At 36.4% G+C, this 17,308-nt stretch overlaps 1 protein-coding gene across 1 annotated transcript in view; it reads left to right on the forward strand.

The window, feature by feature from the left end:
* The window catches only part of DOCK2 (dedicator of cytokinesis 2), a 194,826-nt gene that overhangs the window by 130,167 nt on the left and 47,351 nt on the right, over positions 1-17,308 (forward strand). The window contains exon 30 of the mRNA XM_035889022.1: positions 8,206-8,284. Within this exon, the coding sequence (XP_035744915.1) occupies positions 8,206-8,284 (79 nt within the window). The remainder of the gene's footprint in view (positions 1-8,205; positions 8,285-17,308) is intronic.

Genomic DNA, 17,308 nt, shown 5'->3' on the forward strand with positions numbered 1-17,308 from the left:
AGTCCTGGGAAAATGGAATAAGGCAGATAAAGAGAAGAGGCAGTTGTTTCACTGTGGGTTGTAAATTTACTTCCATGGAGAGTTACACTTCCAGCTGTGGCTGATATGTCTGACTGAGTCATTTAAGGCTTTGATGTCAGTTATAAGCCTAGCAGAGAACATCTCTTCCATCTGTAGGTGTTTGAGTCTGGTTGTGCCTGATGTAACCCTACTTTTCAATCACTTGCATCTTTCTAGCACCAAATACTACAAGATGCTTATTCTGCACTAGCTCCCCATGTTGCTCGTTGTTACCCATGGTGTGGAATTATCTGCTTACCAAGAATCTAAACGCTTAATTGTGTGGTGACTGCAGCAGATCATCTGCTCAGCAAGACAGGCTATTGCATATTGCGGTTGTGGTACACAACGGATGCCTATTATGTTTTGACTGCAGTCCTTTAGTCTTTTATCTAAAATGCAGAGAGAAAACATGCTGGGAGAGATCCCTTTCCCACTCCTACTGCACAGTATCTCATCTTTCTTGGTATCGATTGCTGGAATGCTCCTGCTTCTAGATTGTGAGGTCTCCTGATCTAAAAATGAAGTCTTCTGTGGAGAGAACAACTCAACACAGAAAAACAACTTGTTAGTTTTTATGTTTTCAGGAGGTCAGTAAGGTAAATGGTTATTTTTCCAGATACAGCTTTGACGTGCATTTAGAAATCTCTAAGGTTCTGCGCTGTGTGGCCTGTTATAAAATATTTTTTGTATGTTTTCAGGTATTTTAATTTTAGTAAAAGATTTGGGGTTTAAGACAATAAGTGGTATTTTCCACTCTGTAGAACCTACGTGCAAATGAGTAAAAAAATGAAGAGATTACCACATAAGCTATTCTAAATATGTCGCTACAGAAAAGACTGAAAATACAACTTCAGTATTGATGATTTTCATCAGGTGTTGTAAATGCTATTGAGCAATCTTTGTGTACCCCTTTCTGATGAGTAACTTTGGCCAGCACTTCATATCTGAAAGAGATTTTCAGGAAATGAAATATATATTATTTTACTCATAATTAACATAATTTTGAATGGTTATTTTCATATTTTAAACAACAACATCACATAATAACCCTGCTGGTGTATTATGCATTTGCTGCGTAATGTTCTTTTTTTAAGTCATAATGTGCTGATTCAATGCAGCTTCTGTATTGATACAGTTTTGGCTGTAAAGTAGTAAGCTCAAGTGAGCACCAATTAGACAAGAAGCGGATGTGTAGTACCTGTAATTACAGATAATATTTTTAGCTTCAGAATAAGCTAGGCTTCTCTAAAAGTAAAGAAATTATGTATTCTAGACAAAAGGTATTCACTTGTGAAATGTTTTCAACAGGAATATCTGAAATATCAGAAGTGCATGTGCTATGTTAAAATATAATGCAGGTATAGAGGAGGGATTTCAGATACAGAAAGCTTATGTAACAGGGGAAAAGAAAAAGCCAAGCCCAAATACTACATTTTATCTTTAAAGTTTCATGGGGAGATTATGAATAAAGTACAGAGCTACTTAAAAAAAAAATAAACAAAAATGAGATAGCGTTACCTACAGCGTTATGAATTAGATTCATGTAATTCTCCAATTTTAATTCTTTAACTTGTGAAATAATAGAAGTATTTATACAAATAGGCCCTAGAAGCATCCATGAAGATATGTTTAGCAATGTATCACCTCTGCCCCATTGGATATCTAGAAATGAAGTCTAAATGTACAAATATTACAGTAAGGGTAAATTAGTGTCAACAGGTGAAAAACAAAAGTCAGTGCTAGAATGGAGAAATAATTTCACAATATCAATTCAAACTTCCTTCAAAAGTGAAGGCCATGAGATTTTTTTATTAGTGTATGACATCCTAATATAACCATGTTAAGTCCTTACATTCATATATACTAACTGGGTTTTGACTTTGTATCTTATTCCTAGACTTGATCTAGCACCAAAGACTTCATGTGCTTTTTGAGAAAATACTCACAATGTAAGGAGAATTACTGAAAATACCTTTCAAACCAAGTTACTTATATCAGAGTCCAGTATGACAGCTTTTTGTACGCTTAGTGTTTTTAAGCTATGAAGTTTCTTAAAGCACTCATTTTCAAGAGTTTGGCATAAATGTTTACCCAATGTACAGTTTTGAATATGTATTTTGATTCCTAAATGGGAGATAAGCAGTCTTTAGAACATGCTTTAGGTAGGTGCTGAAGGAAAAGCTTTATACAAAGAGACTGTTGGCAAAGTCAGGAGATCTCAAATGGAAACTTCGGTTGAATGGCATCAAAGCAATTGCTCATTCCTGTCTTTAGGTGTTGCTTTTGTACTGTGTCAAATTAACTCTGATGCATTATAGCATGTATTATTTTTGTGTGCTTGGCATAGCTATTCAAGGTAAATTTTCAAATAACACTAATAAAGAAAATGAATTGTACATAACAAACAACTTATAACTGAGACAAGAGAAGCTGGGTAGAAGTTATTTTCAAGCAGTTATCTTCTGACCATGCTATTTGGGTAGACTCTCTGGCCATACATTGAAAACTAATTTAGGAAAATGACAATTGCTTTATCATTAGAATTCAATATGAATGGTACAAAAAATTACTCTTCGGTCTGTAGTGATACTGAGTTGATACAGGGGAGAAATATGATTAAATTATACTACTTTCTTTGCACCACTGGCCATATTTTTCCAGTTACCATGGAAGTGGATTGCTTCCTCCTAAGTGTTGCCGTTGTTGTGCTCTTAATAACTAGGTTTCACATAGCTACAAGGTTTTTAAATAGTGTTTCCATCTTGCATTGCCTTCCATTTCTAAATCAATGATAGCTTGCCACATTACTAGGAGGTAATTTCTGCTGTTGCTTTGTAAAGATTTTTGTTATTATCTTTTCATCTGTTTTCTCTGGCTTTCTCCTGCTGCTCTGTTTTGGTCACTGAAGTAGTAAATGTGTATTTTTAATCTCTCCTGTCACACTGCTTGTCTGGTCTCTCTTCTGCGTATTTTATATCTTCCAGGTTTAGTTTGTAATTGTTGCTCACTCTTTCAGTAACTGACAGTGGTCAGCATTTAGCATTGGGTCGGACCCACTTTGCTAAGTCTCTTCTTATTTCTATTTTTCTGTGTCTGATTATCAGTAGAAGTTTGTACTTGATTAATTTTTTCCACCTGTCATTACATCAGTGTAATCACAGCTTTAGAAGGCACAGCAAACATAAGTTTGATTTGGTGCTCATAAATGCCTAAGTGAATTAATTTAGCTTTTGCCTCAGTATCTGGATTACTCATCTCAAAGTTGAAGCAGTGAACTCCCAAATTTTAGTCTTGTGAACTTGAAATGACATTGAAGAGCATCTCACTGCTGTTGGACCACTGCTTTAAAAGAATTCATGTGTGAGGAAAGGTCAGTTCATGATTTTGGGAAGGTTTATAATTAATTCTGTACTTGATTTAGGCATCTTTCCCAAAATAATTTTGTGGACCCAGAAGTGTTCTGTGTCTGAAACTAGGTGCAGAAAAAGGCCGGCTTTTGCAAAGCCACCTAAGAATAGGCAATGCCAATTTAAGTTTTTTGGAGTTTTTTTTTTTTTGTTTGGTTTGGGTTTTTTACTGTAATCATCTCTGTTTTATGTTGCAAGGAGCTGATGCGCTAATTCTAATGTGTTTGCTAAAAATAACTTGGAGTTCCAGAACTATATTTTGGGTTTATCACCTATTTGCACTTCAAAAGGAAGGACAATGTGCAGACCTATTTTCTGTTAAATAGACAGTCATCATCTTGTAAGGAATAGCCTTGAAATCCTACGTGGTGTTTATGAATACAAAATTGCTTCTTTGCTCCATCTCAGCCCCTCTGTTTTATTTTGGTTGAGGAGGAATCAGTCTGAAATCAGATTTTTATCTTAGCATGACTTATACATTTTAAGCTTTGTCTCTCTTCTATTATTTTTATATATATTACTTACAGTTCTGTTCTATCCCTATTAAGAACATTCCTCTAAGTATTTGAAACTGTGTACAGTTGCACAGGGTTCTATGCTTTCAGCTTTCTTTCAAGCCAAAATTTGAAAGAAATTTCTGTGACAATACAATAAAGCAAAGCAGAAGCAGCAGAAAATTTAGAAAGGTAAAGGAGAGAGAGCAGTATTCTGTTGCTGTCCTAAGCTAAAACCTTACCTTAGGCAAGGTTTATACCAAGATCAAGCCCAGAGAATTTGGCCGTTCAAGACCATTCATAGATCTTCAGGCCCAAGAGATTGGTATGAACTGTACATTAGAAGCATCAATCCCAATAAACTCAGGAAATATGGTCATTATTGTGGGTAAAGGAATTTCAACAAATTTAGATCACAATTATTTAAACTGATGGGAAATTAATTCCATATTAAGTAACTGTGGAATAGTTATCATAATTAAACACCTGAAAGAACATACTTGTACTCCTGTGTGATGATTAAGATTAAGGGAAAATGTGTCTAGAAGGTTAAACAGAAGAAAACACCTAATGACATCCTCTGTATGAGAAATCAAGATCCTGTCCTTTGGTCGGTCTAGATCAGTCTAAACTTGCAAAGCAAAACTGAGCAGCGATCTACAAGTTCAGAGAAAAGGTAAACTCCATTGATCTGTTATAGAAGCAAGGGAAATTAAGTTATGTTACACTGTGACAAGATAATCCCTTTCAGTAATATTTCTCAGTAACTATTTGTGAAGTCAGACAGTACCTGCTGTGTTTCTCTGAGCTGTTCTGGGATACATTTTTTTACCATCTCTTTTCTAGCTCCATCTTCTCCATTATGTCAGTTATAATTGATAATTGATATTATGGATAACTACGTAAGGAATTATGACTTCTCCAATCAGATGACTTTAACTCTCTCCTCTTGGAGAAACGTTTAGTTCTTTAAACAGGAATATGCTCTCGGCAATAACTAAAGTTATATTTTCTCTTATTTTCATCAAAATCTCAAAGTGTTTTATAATTATTTGTTTAGCTTTGTACCTTGTGGCTACTTAATGAATACACCTTTTTGGTCAAAGGGGAGACTGAGGCATATAGAAGTGAAATCACTGAGGTAGGACAGCATGGCATTGGCAGGAGCCAGGAATAGAATTCGAACCTACTGCCTGAGTGACTTCCGATGACAGAAATAGATACACCCTTTAGGCAAAATACAAATGCATGAAAATATTGGGAACTTGACAGCACGGATGTATTGTGTGCTTCCTGCAAATGTGGCATTCCAGTATGTCAGATAAAAATACCTTTGAGAATGAAAGGGATATTCACAGAAGACAGCTTAGTTATAATTATATTCTATAGAGTCCTGCAACTATTTTTATTATTATCAGTAATATTTACTGAAAATTAACTACCTCATTATTTCTCTTGTGTCCTTGGGACTTCTTATGTATGGCTAACATTAAACCACAAGCTCTTCACAAAAATTTTAAAATATGACATACAAGAAGTATGTCCAAATAGATTTGGACTAAGAAATTTCATGTGTTTGTTATTATTTCTACCGTATCTTGCGTGATATTTCTGCACTAAAAGATGAAGTACGTAAAAGTATGGGTTTTTTTAATGTAAGACACATTATCAGCGTCATACCTGATACTGCCCAAACAGGATATTTAGGTGACATGTTTCATCATAGGTGCTGGAGTAGTGTGTAAATACACAGAAGTTGGGCAATAAAAGTCCCCCCTACAAAAGACTTTGAGTGAAGGGAAATGCCATTCTGAGCAGCTGGAGCTGAAGAACTCGATTACGTTGTGAGTTGGCAAGATATATACTTTGTAAATCAAAGGAGAATTGAGAGCAATGTAGTTCTACAGAAAAGACATGATGCTAAAAAGGTCTTGACCCAAAACTCCTACTTGGAAGAGTAATGGGGTTGATGACAGACAGAATAACATGTGGGTGTCTGTGATTCTGCCTAGCTGTGTGGGGTTGGTTTTTTTGGTTTTTTTTTTTTTTTTGCAAAGTCTTAAACTGTTTGTGTCAGGCATCAGGCAGTTTTGTAGATAAATGTACCCGTGCAAGTGAAGCGTTAGGGAAGAATGTGTTTATTTTCTTGTGGGTAGTGTGGGGCAGCTTGTGGAGGAAATCACATTTTCCAGAATAGGAGTTGATCACATAGAAGGCTGAAAAGAAAGTACAATAGTCTGTTCAGAGCAACATAGGCTGAAATTGCAGTGGATACATAGGGCAATTTGGTGATGTTATGTGCTTGGAAAGAAAATATTCTTTAGGTGTTTGCAGTTTTTATCCTCATGGAAAACCATAACAAAGGGTTTCAATCCAGCCAGCCAAGGTGTTGCCCTAATGAAGCAGTGTGCTGCTTTGGACTATTGCTTAGTGGTTAAATAGGATTCCCTGTCATAAGCCTGCCAAAAGCTGACCTTTTGCTTTACCTCCATCATTAAGAACCTGAATTTTTTTTTTTTTTTTTTGGGTGGTGGTGAGACTAAAATTCATTTCACTGACTCTTCTGTTTCTCACAGTGGCTCACAAACGGCTGCCTAGGGAACAGTATAACAGGAGCTGGGAAACAGTAACACTGCCTGCTGTGTTCTCCCAGTCTCCAGTGACCAACAACATGCAGTAGTGTCCTCCCCTCATTTTTGTCTTTGATGTGTCTAATCCCTTTTGAGCCAGCATGAAATTCAGGCATTCACAGCATCCTGTAGAAATGAGTTGCATAGCTGAGCAAGATTAGCATAAAAGCTCCCTCTTTTTGCTTATTTTGAATGCACATTCTGATTTTTTTCAGTGTTCTCCAATGCTTGTATGAGAAACAGTGAAGACTAAGTTGCTCATCTCCATGGTGCTTTTGATTTTGTAGATTCTACCATATCCCTCCTCAGTCATGTAGTATCCCCTGACTAAAGAAACCGTGTCTCAGGCACAATCCAGTAAATGTGTTTGGTCAGTTCTTTGTCACATTTATTTGCTCATTTTCTTCTCTTTTTTTTACTTCTTGTATTTGTTTATCTTGAGATGGGAGACCAGAACACCACACAGAATACAACACAAGGGTGCACCATTCCTTTGAGAGTAACATATGGATATCTTGTGGTCTCTTAATCTTCTGCTAATAATTCTAATTATTGAATTATTGCTTTTTCTTATGCTACTAGACACTACTAAGAGGGTGGGTTTTTTATGGACTTGTCTGTTATAACTATTAGATCTTTTTCCCGACTGGTAATAGCTAATTGGCAGTCAGTCATTGTATTTGGACAGTTAGGATTCTATTTAACTTGGGTTTACCGCTTTCAGGTTGCAGTATGTCTGCCCTTGCAGTGTTTTCCATAGAAATATTTCAACTTAAAACTTAAAAATTTTACCTATGAAGCAGAGGAAAATGGATTGCTTGTTTTCAAAACTGTAAATTGAATGAAACTGAATTATTTAAATAAACTTTATAAATATTTAGAGATACAATTGACTTTTAGTTTACGAACATACTGTGCTGGAAAGTTAGACAAAGAAATTAGCTTTAGAAATGTGACTTTATCTTGCTGCATTAATAACAAGCATCAGTAGGTGCCACTTTTCAAGCTAGAGGGATAATGTTCATGCTCTTCCTCCTGGAAGAAATAACTGTATATTAACTTAACTTTGAATGTGTTTTTATAATCGACCTGAGAGGAGGATGGGCAGAGGTGTCATTCTCCCCTCACCAACTGTGAGAAAACCAAAAAGCTGCACATAATATCTTTTAATTGGGGAAATGCAGTGGCAGCTCCTAACTCATAATCTAAGTACAAGGAACACTTTTAGCTGTCAAACCCATGAGGAGGAGGCAATAACGCTCTTGTAAATGATTCAGTTTTGTCACATAGAAGGTAAAATTGTGTTTGAAAGAATTGCTGTCTGTGTTTTCTCAAGAATGCGATGCAGTGTGCAGCAGAGGAAGTTATATTGTCTGAATTTTTCAGTGGAGATAAACTTCTTGACAATCGTGTGCTTATTTTTTTCTTTATGTATAACAGACTATAAATAACATCCCATTGCACAGAACGTCATCTGCTGTGTTCATATAGGTGTGAACTTTGCTTCTTCTAGGGTGTTCAGTGTTCAAATATCTTTCCATCAATACCACATATGGCTGGAATAGATTCCCAGAGGTTACATTCATCTGTATTACTGCTTTTCTTTTTTAGGGTGTTCTTGAGAGCCATCAACAAATTTGCAGAGACAATGAACCAGAAATTTCTGGAGAACATGAATTTTGAAGTCCAAGTAAGTGTTTAGGATTTTTACCTGAGTCGGGGAAGTATGTGCAGGTGTGATCATTCTGGTCTGTCAGAGCTCCTTCTGGTACTTTATATTAGTTTCAAAATGACTGCTGATTTGAGTTTGGCAGGATTAGGCCATCTTTGATATGACATGAAAATCGTACCATGATTATTTATGATAAGGCACCTAAACAGAGTATTTTGTACGGTGATTCTCTCAGAACTGGCAAGCAGAAAACTTTTTTTTCTTAGCCAGCCAAGTGTATTCAGAAAGGCAATCTTTGATGTAACGCACGTAGCTGTTACAATGTCACTCCTGTGTATGTAGGGCAGAAGGAGCTTAACTTTGATTCCTAGAGTATTCAGCACTTAGAATTTATTTTTATTTTTAACTTGTAGTCTTCCCTGATAAGTCCTTATTTATTTATTTATTTATTTTCCTTTTTTAATAGTTCTTTCTGAAATAACTTAAAATTAGGGCTTTTTTTTTTTAGTTTGCTCAATTCTTTACAACTTAACTGATTGGTCATGCATTTTACCATATGTTTGGCTTGCTTTAGAAAAAAATGAAAATGTCTGTACTTTTTACATTCATTAAATTGTTATTAAAACGTAAATACAGTTTTAGAATCAGGATTTATCACTACATGCTGCCTGATTATGGTGTGTTCTATAGATAGAAAAACCACTAACAAAGTATATTATGAAAAATGATTCTATTTCACTCTTTATATTAACTGTAGTTAAGAGTAAATGTTTTAAATTCAAAAATGCTTCTTGATTGCAAAAATCTAATCTCTTCTAATCTAATCTAATCTGATAATAATTTATTGACCCTAACCATGAAGTTCAGAGAAAGTTCAGGGCTCTGCCTTCTTGATTTCTTGCGGTTTATGTTTTATGGTTGATGTTGCACCTCGCAATCTGATTTAAGTGATTCTACTCTACTGCATGTGAATGGTTAGGCTTACTATCCTAAAAACTGTTTGGGTATTGGTGTCTCGGTCCTGAAAATTTGAATATAGAGAAGCACTTAAAGCTAAAAATGTTATTAATTGAAATGAGAAACTTGAGATGTCCTTTAGTGGATCTTCTTGGTATGACCAATGCCTGTTACCAGATGCAGGTAGACTTACATGTCTTTACCTAATCTTTGTTCAACTAGCTAGGTTGAATGGGGCTAGGTCAGGTTGGATGGGGCTTTGAGCAGTCTGGTCTAGTGGAAGGCGTCCTGGCCCATGGCAGGGGGGTTGGAACTAGATGATCTTTAAGGTCTCTTCCAACGCAAACCGTTCTATGATTCTTCATTTTCTGAGGATCAACTTTATCCAAATAATTTCTAACAAGAATTTTGCCTAACTATTCTAGAGCCTTTTATGGTAAGAGAATAGTCTGTGTCTTCCCTAAACATACTATACTATATTTGAAGTTAAAAATTTTCTTAAAATGCTCTAAGGCACTGGGTCATAATGGGCAGGAACAACTAGTAAGGGGTGGAAGGAGGACTAACTTCAACTAATTTTTCTAATAAAAACTTTGTCTTTTGATATCATAGGTTACATCTTCCTACTCTGCAATATAAATCCATGCTTCTCTGTCCTGTCCTTTCTGGCTGTGGAAAGTTTGGCCTTGGAAGTGTAATTTTTCATGTGGATTGCACTTACTTAAATTGTTCTCTAATAGCATGGATACCGAAGTCATTTGCTGTAGTCCAAGAAAATTCTTCTGCATCACTAGAAAATGAGCAAATGACAGGAGAGAGAGACAGTATTTTTTTTTTTTTCAATCAGTATATATTCTGGCATTAAACAAACATGAGCAGCGGTTAACTCAAAGTAAATGAGAAACTTTATGAAAAAGGTCACTTTACAGTTTCAGCCTCTGGGGCTATTGTTCTTTTTAGATTTAATATTTGGTTTTCCTCAGTTGTTTTGGAGTCTTTTTAGTTAATAAACAAACAAGTGATGCTTTGTGGAGCTCTTGCAGTGCTTGTTTGCTCTTATTTTATCAATTAAGGTACAAACAGGCTAATATCATAAAGGAGCTTCTGCTTTGGCAGCTGCTTTGTAAAAAAATCCCTCTGAACCAAGCTTACTTCCATTATTATTTATCCATTGCTTCACTGTTAGGTTTTTTGGATACACAATAGTGATGAGAAACTAAAGCAAAACTTTCAGATGCAGTTTCCTTCAAAGGCGAGCAAATCTTGGGGATTTCTTTGAGGTGTCTGTGTTTAAAAGAAATTTAGGAGTTTGAGAGAAACCTTTGCTTTAATGAAAATAAGCGATACATTCATGTTCCACAGGGAGTGTAGTCATTGCCAAAAACCATACAGTAAGTCTGCAGGTAGAAAGAAATGCTGGTATGTTATTTCTTTAGTACTCACTTCAAACTATTCGGTAATAAATGCTACAGCGCAAAAAAAAGTATCAGCAGGGGAAAATTGATGGAAGCTCAACGACATTGAGATGCATTCAAAACTTCCCACCAGTTTGGAATCTCTCTGTGCAGCTGTTTCTGTTTTTATCTGTATGCATGTAGAAAAATGATGAATTTGTACAAACCCACCTTACTTTTGTTATTTTGATCTGGGAGAAAATTTGGAAGTGGCATAACTCTCTGTTTTGTTAAGAGCTAGAGCCCGATAACCACATGGCCTGTTCATTTCCATAGTCAGCCTGATGGAGGAAGGGCAGCCCGCCATGCGTTCCTAACCTCGGGTGCATTTTGGTCAGGTCCCTGCGCCTGCAACAGGAGGAGCCGAGTAGGCAGGAAAGAGAGCCACAGTACACACCAGTGGGTTCCCTTACAGCTGTCAACCGAGGGCCAGGAATTGATTACAGGAACTGTAGGATATGCTTCCTGAAACCAGAATTGAGACAATTGCATACCATGGAGTGCAACTTAACCTCAAGTTTTTACATTGGGCTCTTTTTTTCAAATTCTAGGAAATAAAATATGATCTTGAAATGTGCTTCTGCTATTGCCAAGCCTGACGGAGATTTTAGTGAGCATATTTGATGTGTTTTACAAATAATGTCCAGCTGTTTCACTTGATATGAATAGGTGTTGTGCATCTAAATTTAATCTAACTTTTGAAAGGTGCTGTGTGCCTGTGTTACATAAGTGACTACTACAGATCTAAAAACTTTAGTAAATTATTGCATATAGAGTTTCTGTGCAACAAATGGATTTTTCATTAAAAAACAAAAAAAAGCCCAGAACAAGAACTGTTTATTCAAGGGTCAGTTATTGAGTATGCAGCAGCCTTCAGGCAATCCAGTCTCCTGTTGGGGTATGTGGGCTGTTCATTTTCTGTTTTGAAAGAAAAAGGAATGAGTAAAGTTCAGACCATTACTGAGCTTATGCAGCAAGAACAATGTCTCAAGAATTTGGAAGCTAAATCAGAGGCAACTATTTTAATATTCCTGATTAAGGGAAATTTAAGCTATGGAAATAGAATATATTGGGATGGGGAAAATAGAGATGCATATTGGTGAAGACCTAAAAAAAATAGTTACATCTTTAAGTAACTACTGGTGTGGGATACCCCTGGGGTCAGTTGGGCTCAGCTGTCCCAGCCGTTTCCCCCCCCCACAACATCTTGTACCGCTTGCTGGTGGGGTGGGGTGAGAGGCAGAAAAGGCCTTGGCCCGGTGTGAGCCCTGCCCAGCAGGAACAAAACCATCCCTGGGTTATCAGTGCTGTTTCCAGCACAAATCCAAAACACAGCCCCATACCAGCTACTGTGAAGAAAATTAACTCTATCCCAGCCAAACCCAGCACATGTTTATAGGATGGTGGTTTCAAATCTGATTATTAACAAATAGTTGAAGAAAAGTCTTAATAGAAAAAAATAAATTTAAAAGGCCATTTAAAGCACAGTCAGGTAGGTCTGAGGATTTTCCACTTGGCTGAGTGATTACGTGACAATATATAGCAAACAATCTGACCAAACAAAACAAGTAGACTGTGAAGTAATTGAGCAACTAAAAAAGGGTATTTTAAATCTAGACAAAAGCAATAAAGATATCTTTGCTACTCTACTGAAGCTTGTTTAATGGAGGAAAAATGTTCCTGGCCTTTTTCTTGTTTCCAAAGCAAAATTGCTTTTTTTTTTTTTGCTCATTTTGTGGTTTGGGCAGAAAAGGAAAGAAGTGTGGTATTGTTTAGGACCTTTTTTCTGAAGGCCGTGACAATATAAGTTTTAATGGTGTTTAGTTTTTTCTTAGACTTTGTTGCATTTTGTGTCAATAAAGTCTTTTCTGTATGATTGTAAATTGCTTATATTTTCTCTTTTCCCTCTTATTTTTTTTTGTTTGCTCTCAATATTATAGTTATTTTTAAATAATATTAATAAGGATTATCTTAATTGATTGCAGAGCTGTCTCATTAGCCAGGCAGTATCCATGCTACTTGCCGCATATTGGTGCTCACTAGTCAGGATCATGCTACATGGTTGTAAGAGGATTTGTGTCTCTGGTTGTGGTTTGGCTTTGGTGTTTGGTTTTTTTGGCAGGGGAGGGGGTTTGGAAATACAGCTGTTACAGGTGGCTTCAGATGTGTTCAACATACAATTTTAAAGGAGATTGCAATGTTGGCTTTTTTGCTGTTCTGTATCAAGTAACAATTTTTTAAGGATTTGCTAATTTCAAATGCGGAGATCAGACAGCCTGTCCAAATCACTGCTTTGCAGCTGGGCGTCTGCAGGATAGCAGAACAGACTGTAATGATGTGTAAATTCTGGATTTAGAATGTATGAGTTGAGATGGGTTCTTCAGAAGAGACTTAACACACAGACAAAAATAGTAAAAATTGTAGAATATATTTGGGGAAAAAAGTTCCCCGAAAGTCACCCTGGTTTCTTAGGTTTAATTATAACAAAAACTGTGTGTGGTCTGTACTTATGCAATATAGACATTCATGGTATCCTCAATAAACGTCTGAGAAGTAGATTTCATTTGTGGTTAATAGGAAAATTCTGGGACTTATCAGTAAACTTCTCTTTTACCTTTGTGGTAATTGTACCATCTTATTGAATCAAAAAATGCTAACTTCATTTGACTGAACACTTCTGTGTTTCAAGAGAAACTATTATACGCATACCTCAAGGGTAGCGCCCAGGGTGTTAACTAAGGGTGATTAATCAGGGGATACTGTGGCTTCCATATGCAGTCTAAATACCTTTACCCCTATTTATTTGACTCACAAGGATTATAATTAAGGAAATATTTAACAGTAATTCAATTTTGAAGCAGAATATTATCTGTCCATATGGATATAGAGATATAGGTATGAAATAAAAAAGCAAGTTCAAATACGAATTAACATTTTCTTTGTTGCTATACAGAAATACAATAATTAAGTATCTTTTCTGTTTACCAGATATGTCTTAAAAGTTTCCTTGTTTTTATGAATGCAGAACTAGCAATTTTATTTAGTTTGAATGAAACATAAGCCAGTCTTCCATCAACAGAAAAATGAAGTGTTTAAACAGAAATTAATTTCAGTTAAATTTTCCAGTGTGCACAGTTACCTTTATAGAACCTATTTAGACCTCGTATGACATTTTTGTTTTGGTTCGTAGCTGATGTCATTACCTAGGCATTATCCTTGTCCAGGAGAACAGTATTTTCACTCTCTTACCGTCAGCTCATGGCTCTGTCAGCTTTGGTTTTGGAAGTCTTGGTCTGTGTACTATTTCCACTCAGCGACAGAACACATCAGCACTGTAATGCAGTCAGCATCCATTGCCACCCTTAATGCCACTTAACTCATTGAAATGACCTTTTTTTTGTGCAATATTCCTTTTATAATGTTTCTGATTGGAGATGGCAGCTTCTGACATATTAGGGACAGGGAAGAGGGAACAAACAGAAACCATTTTGTTGTGGTCAGGCATAGCTATCATAAGAGTTTGTATTTTGGAAAATACAGTGCTATTGATTCCTGTTCCTTCCTACTCTTCCCCTCTGCTAGCAGTATTTTTACAGGGCATTAGAAAGGATTATATTTCTAAATCTGTACTGTCATAGCAATTATAATTTCATATTAATCATCTATATTCCTGCCACAGAATTTTATTATAGAAGGCATAGTCCGCATTCCATTCTAACATCAGTCTGATTTACAATAAAATGCTTATTTTTCATATTTTTCCTATCTTGCATGCATTGGCACCATTAGTAACTCAGAAGTAATGAAATGTGTTTTAGCATCACAAATGGAACTGCACAACTTACTTTTTAAGTCTTCGGTTAGAAACTCAAAAATCAAAAGCATCACTGCATTACAAATACACAGGGAAAAATACGCACTATATTGTGCAAAAATGCATGTATGGTGGTGATAGACATCATAGAATACCCTAGGAGATGGCTGATGCAGAAGTTAATAGATGATGCAACCATTAGAAAGTTTAGCTAGCTGTGTTAACTACGCCAGCAACCTTAGAAATGTTATATTTTTATATATTGTATATCTTGTTATGCATTTGAATGTTATCAAACTTCAGAGTTTAAAATTCATCTTTGATCCTTCTACCAACATTATAGCTGGGTCTTCCTAGAGTGACCTATGCTAAGTAATTGATTTTTTTATGCTCATCTGCAAAAGTCTTTGGACTTTGAACTCATTGCTCAGAATGGAAAGAAATACACAGGCTAGAAATTCTGGAAAATTTTGGCATACATAAAACTAGTTTTTACTGGGTTGGGGAGTGCCTTATTTCAGAAGTTTGATATATTTTCCAACATAGGAATGGTAGAGATGTCTGGAGTAAAAGCTATTTGCAAGTATTTTTCTTAAGTGGCATCATTAAGCAAGAAGCATATGACAAAACCACGGAGAGAATGGGATTAGGACACAAAAATGTTTAAAGACTAAAAATGAGTAAAACAAACTTTTGTTGGTTTATACGACGTGCTGTGTTACTTCAAAGCTTCTGTAAACTTCTTTTAATTAACTTGAAAATTTTCTACCTTTGTTCTGTCCTTTTGAAGTGCATAACCAATGCAAAGAAATTTTGGCTGAAGTCCCAAATGATTTTCACAATTCTTGATTTTGAGATGCTTAATACTCTCGCCTCCACCTCAAAGAAAACACTACACCTGTCATGAACTAGTCTGCATATCAGAGGAATAAGCCCTAAATATTGTGCTTGGAACTTCCAGAATTTATGGATGAGTTATAGCTCTGAAAATTTTATTTGTTAAGACTCCACTTAAACAAAATGCAATTCTTGGTTTAATTTTTAATGTTGATCAGTTGGTGAGTTACTCTGAACTTTAGTCTTCATGTTCTGCTTAGCCTCTCTTTAGCAATTTGTATTTTTCTAGTGTGATATTCTAAAAGACAATGCAGAATAATCTTCATTGAAGTTGGTTCAGAATTTTAGGGCTGCATGATGCAGCCGTGAGTGCTATCTTTGTGACTGAATTTCAGTATCTGTGGTTGATCCAGTTAAGGCATTTATTTAAAACACAAGTTGCTATTCATTGTTTAAAATTGTTTGTATTGAAAAGGCTCACAAAAATATGAAAAAATTGTTGTTTCTTTTAAATTACTTAGTTTTAAGTGACAAAGAAGTCAGTGTGTAAAAGAAAACGTTACTGAGGTAGAATCATCACATACTGTTCTCAGTCTCATATATCCTGGAAATCAATGGATCCTTTCTTATAAATGTTATCCAAAGGTTCAAAGAAGTTAGTTCTAGCGAACCTAGCTCGATAGCTGTGGTAACTACATGTAGTTTGCAATTATGCGTACATGCAGAAAATTCGAGAGTGCCATTTCTTTGCAAAATCAAAGTAATGAACCCATTATCTATCTGAAATGCATTATGTCTGCTGGGCTCAAGGGGCAGAGCCTGCTTTCACCATAATATTTCAAGGGGAAAAAAAAAATTAAACGAAACTGTAATATTGTCTGGTTTATGAAATGCTAGAGGGTACGTTTAGCATCTGCAACAATTTGTCAGAAATTCAAAAGTCTTCCAAAGACTTCATCTTTCTCCTACATTATCAACAATGATTGAGCAAAGATGTCTGTAGAGAAAACAGTAGCTAAAAGGTAGGCGTGAGTGCAGGAGAGGCATTGGCTTCAGAGGTGAGTAGGAAGGAGGAGGCAGTAGTGGTTACTTTTGGTAGTTATGCTGAAAAATCATCCAGAGCCCCCCCTCTTTGTGAGATGGCTAGAAATGTCTTGCTAAATTACTTCCCCATGTTCCAGTATGGCAGCTGTCACATTTTCTATGGGGAAGGCACCTCGTGTTTTCTGAAAAAAAAATGGAATGAGAGATCCTCTTCTTTTCAGTTCCCTTAGCCCTTACACAGAGGGCTACTGGCAGATCTGAGCCCTCTCGGTGTGAGCGGTTAACACCATGCTCAGCCGATTCAGTCGCCGAGTTGTGAAGTGTTACCCCGCACGAAGGCAGCCTGTGCTGTTGCTGTCAGGCGCTGCCTCTCCGTGGGAGTTTGCGATGAATAATGGATAACTCCTTACAGAGAAGGGTCGCTTCTCGGCTCTGGCTCCCAGTGCACCCTGTCCCCAGCTGACAACTCGGCGCTGGAGTTCACGTCAACAAGCAGCGAAGCGCAAGTACCACACAAATGGGAGCACGGGAGCTCTGGTCCTCTCCTGTCCCTGTGCTACTTCACTCCAGCCCTACCACATGCTGGATAGCTGGATGTTCCAATGCAAAACTTCTTGGAACGCTATTGTGGGCTTAAGAGAAAACACAACAGGTCTCACAAGTGGGTGTCTTTTGTTTTGGTTTGGTTTTTTTTTAAATGTGTTTCTATTGGCTTTTGCCATTTTTTACTTTTGAGAGACTACTTTGCCTCACAGGGTTTTAAAGGTAGTTTTGGTACTTAAAAGCTTGCAAGTCCGTAACTTGAATACACTATTGAAATGCAAAGGATCGCATTTTTTCAGCCATCATAGGGTACTCTGAGGACAAAAGGAAATGTGTTTTATAATTAAGGATATTGAGTCTTTAGGGTGTGTCTCTGACAAAGGTGGGATTGAA

This window comes from Egretta garzetta, unplaced genomic scaffold (genome assembly GCF_000687185.1).
Source record: "Egretta garzetta isolate BGI_Z169 unplaced genomic scaffold, ASM68718v1 scaffold60, whole genome shotgun sequence".
Taxonomy (NCBI): domain Eukaryota; kingdom Metazoa; phylum Chordata; class Aves; order Pelecaniformes; family Ardeidae; genus Egretta; species Egretta garzetta.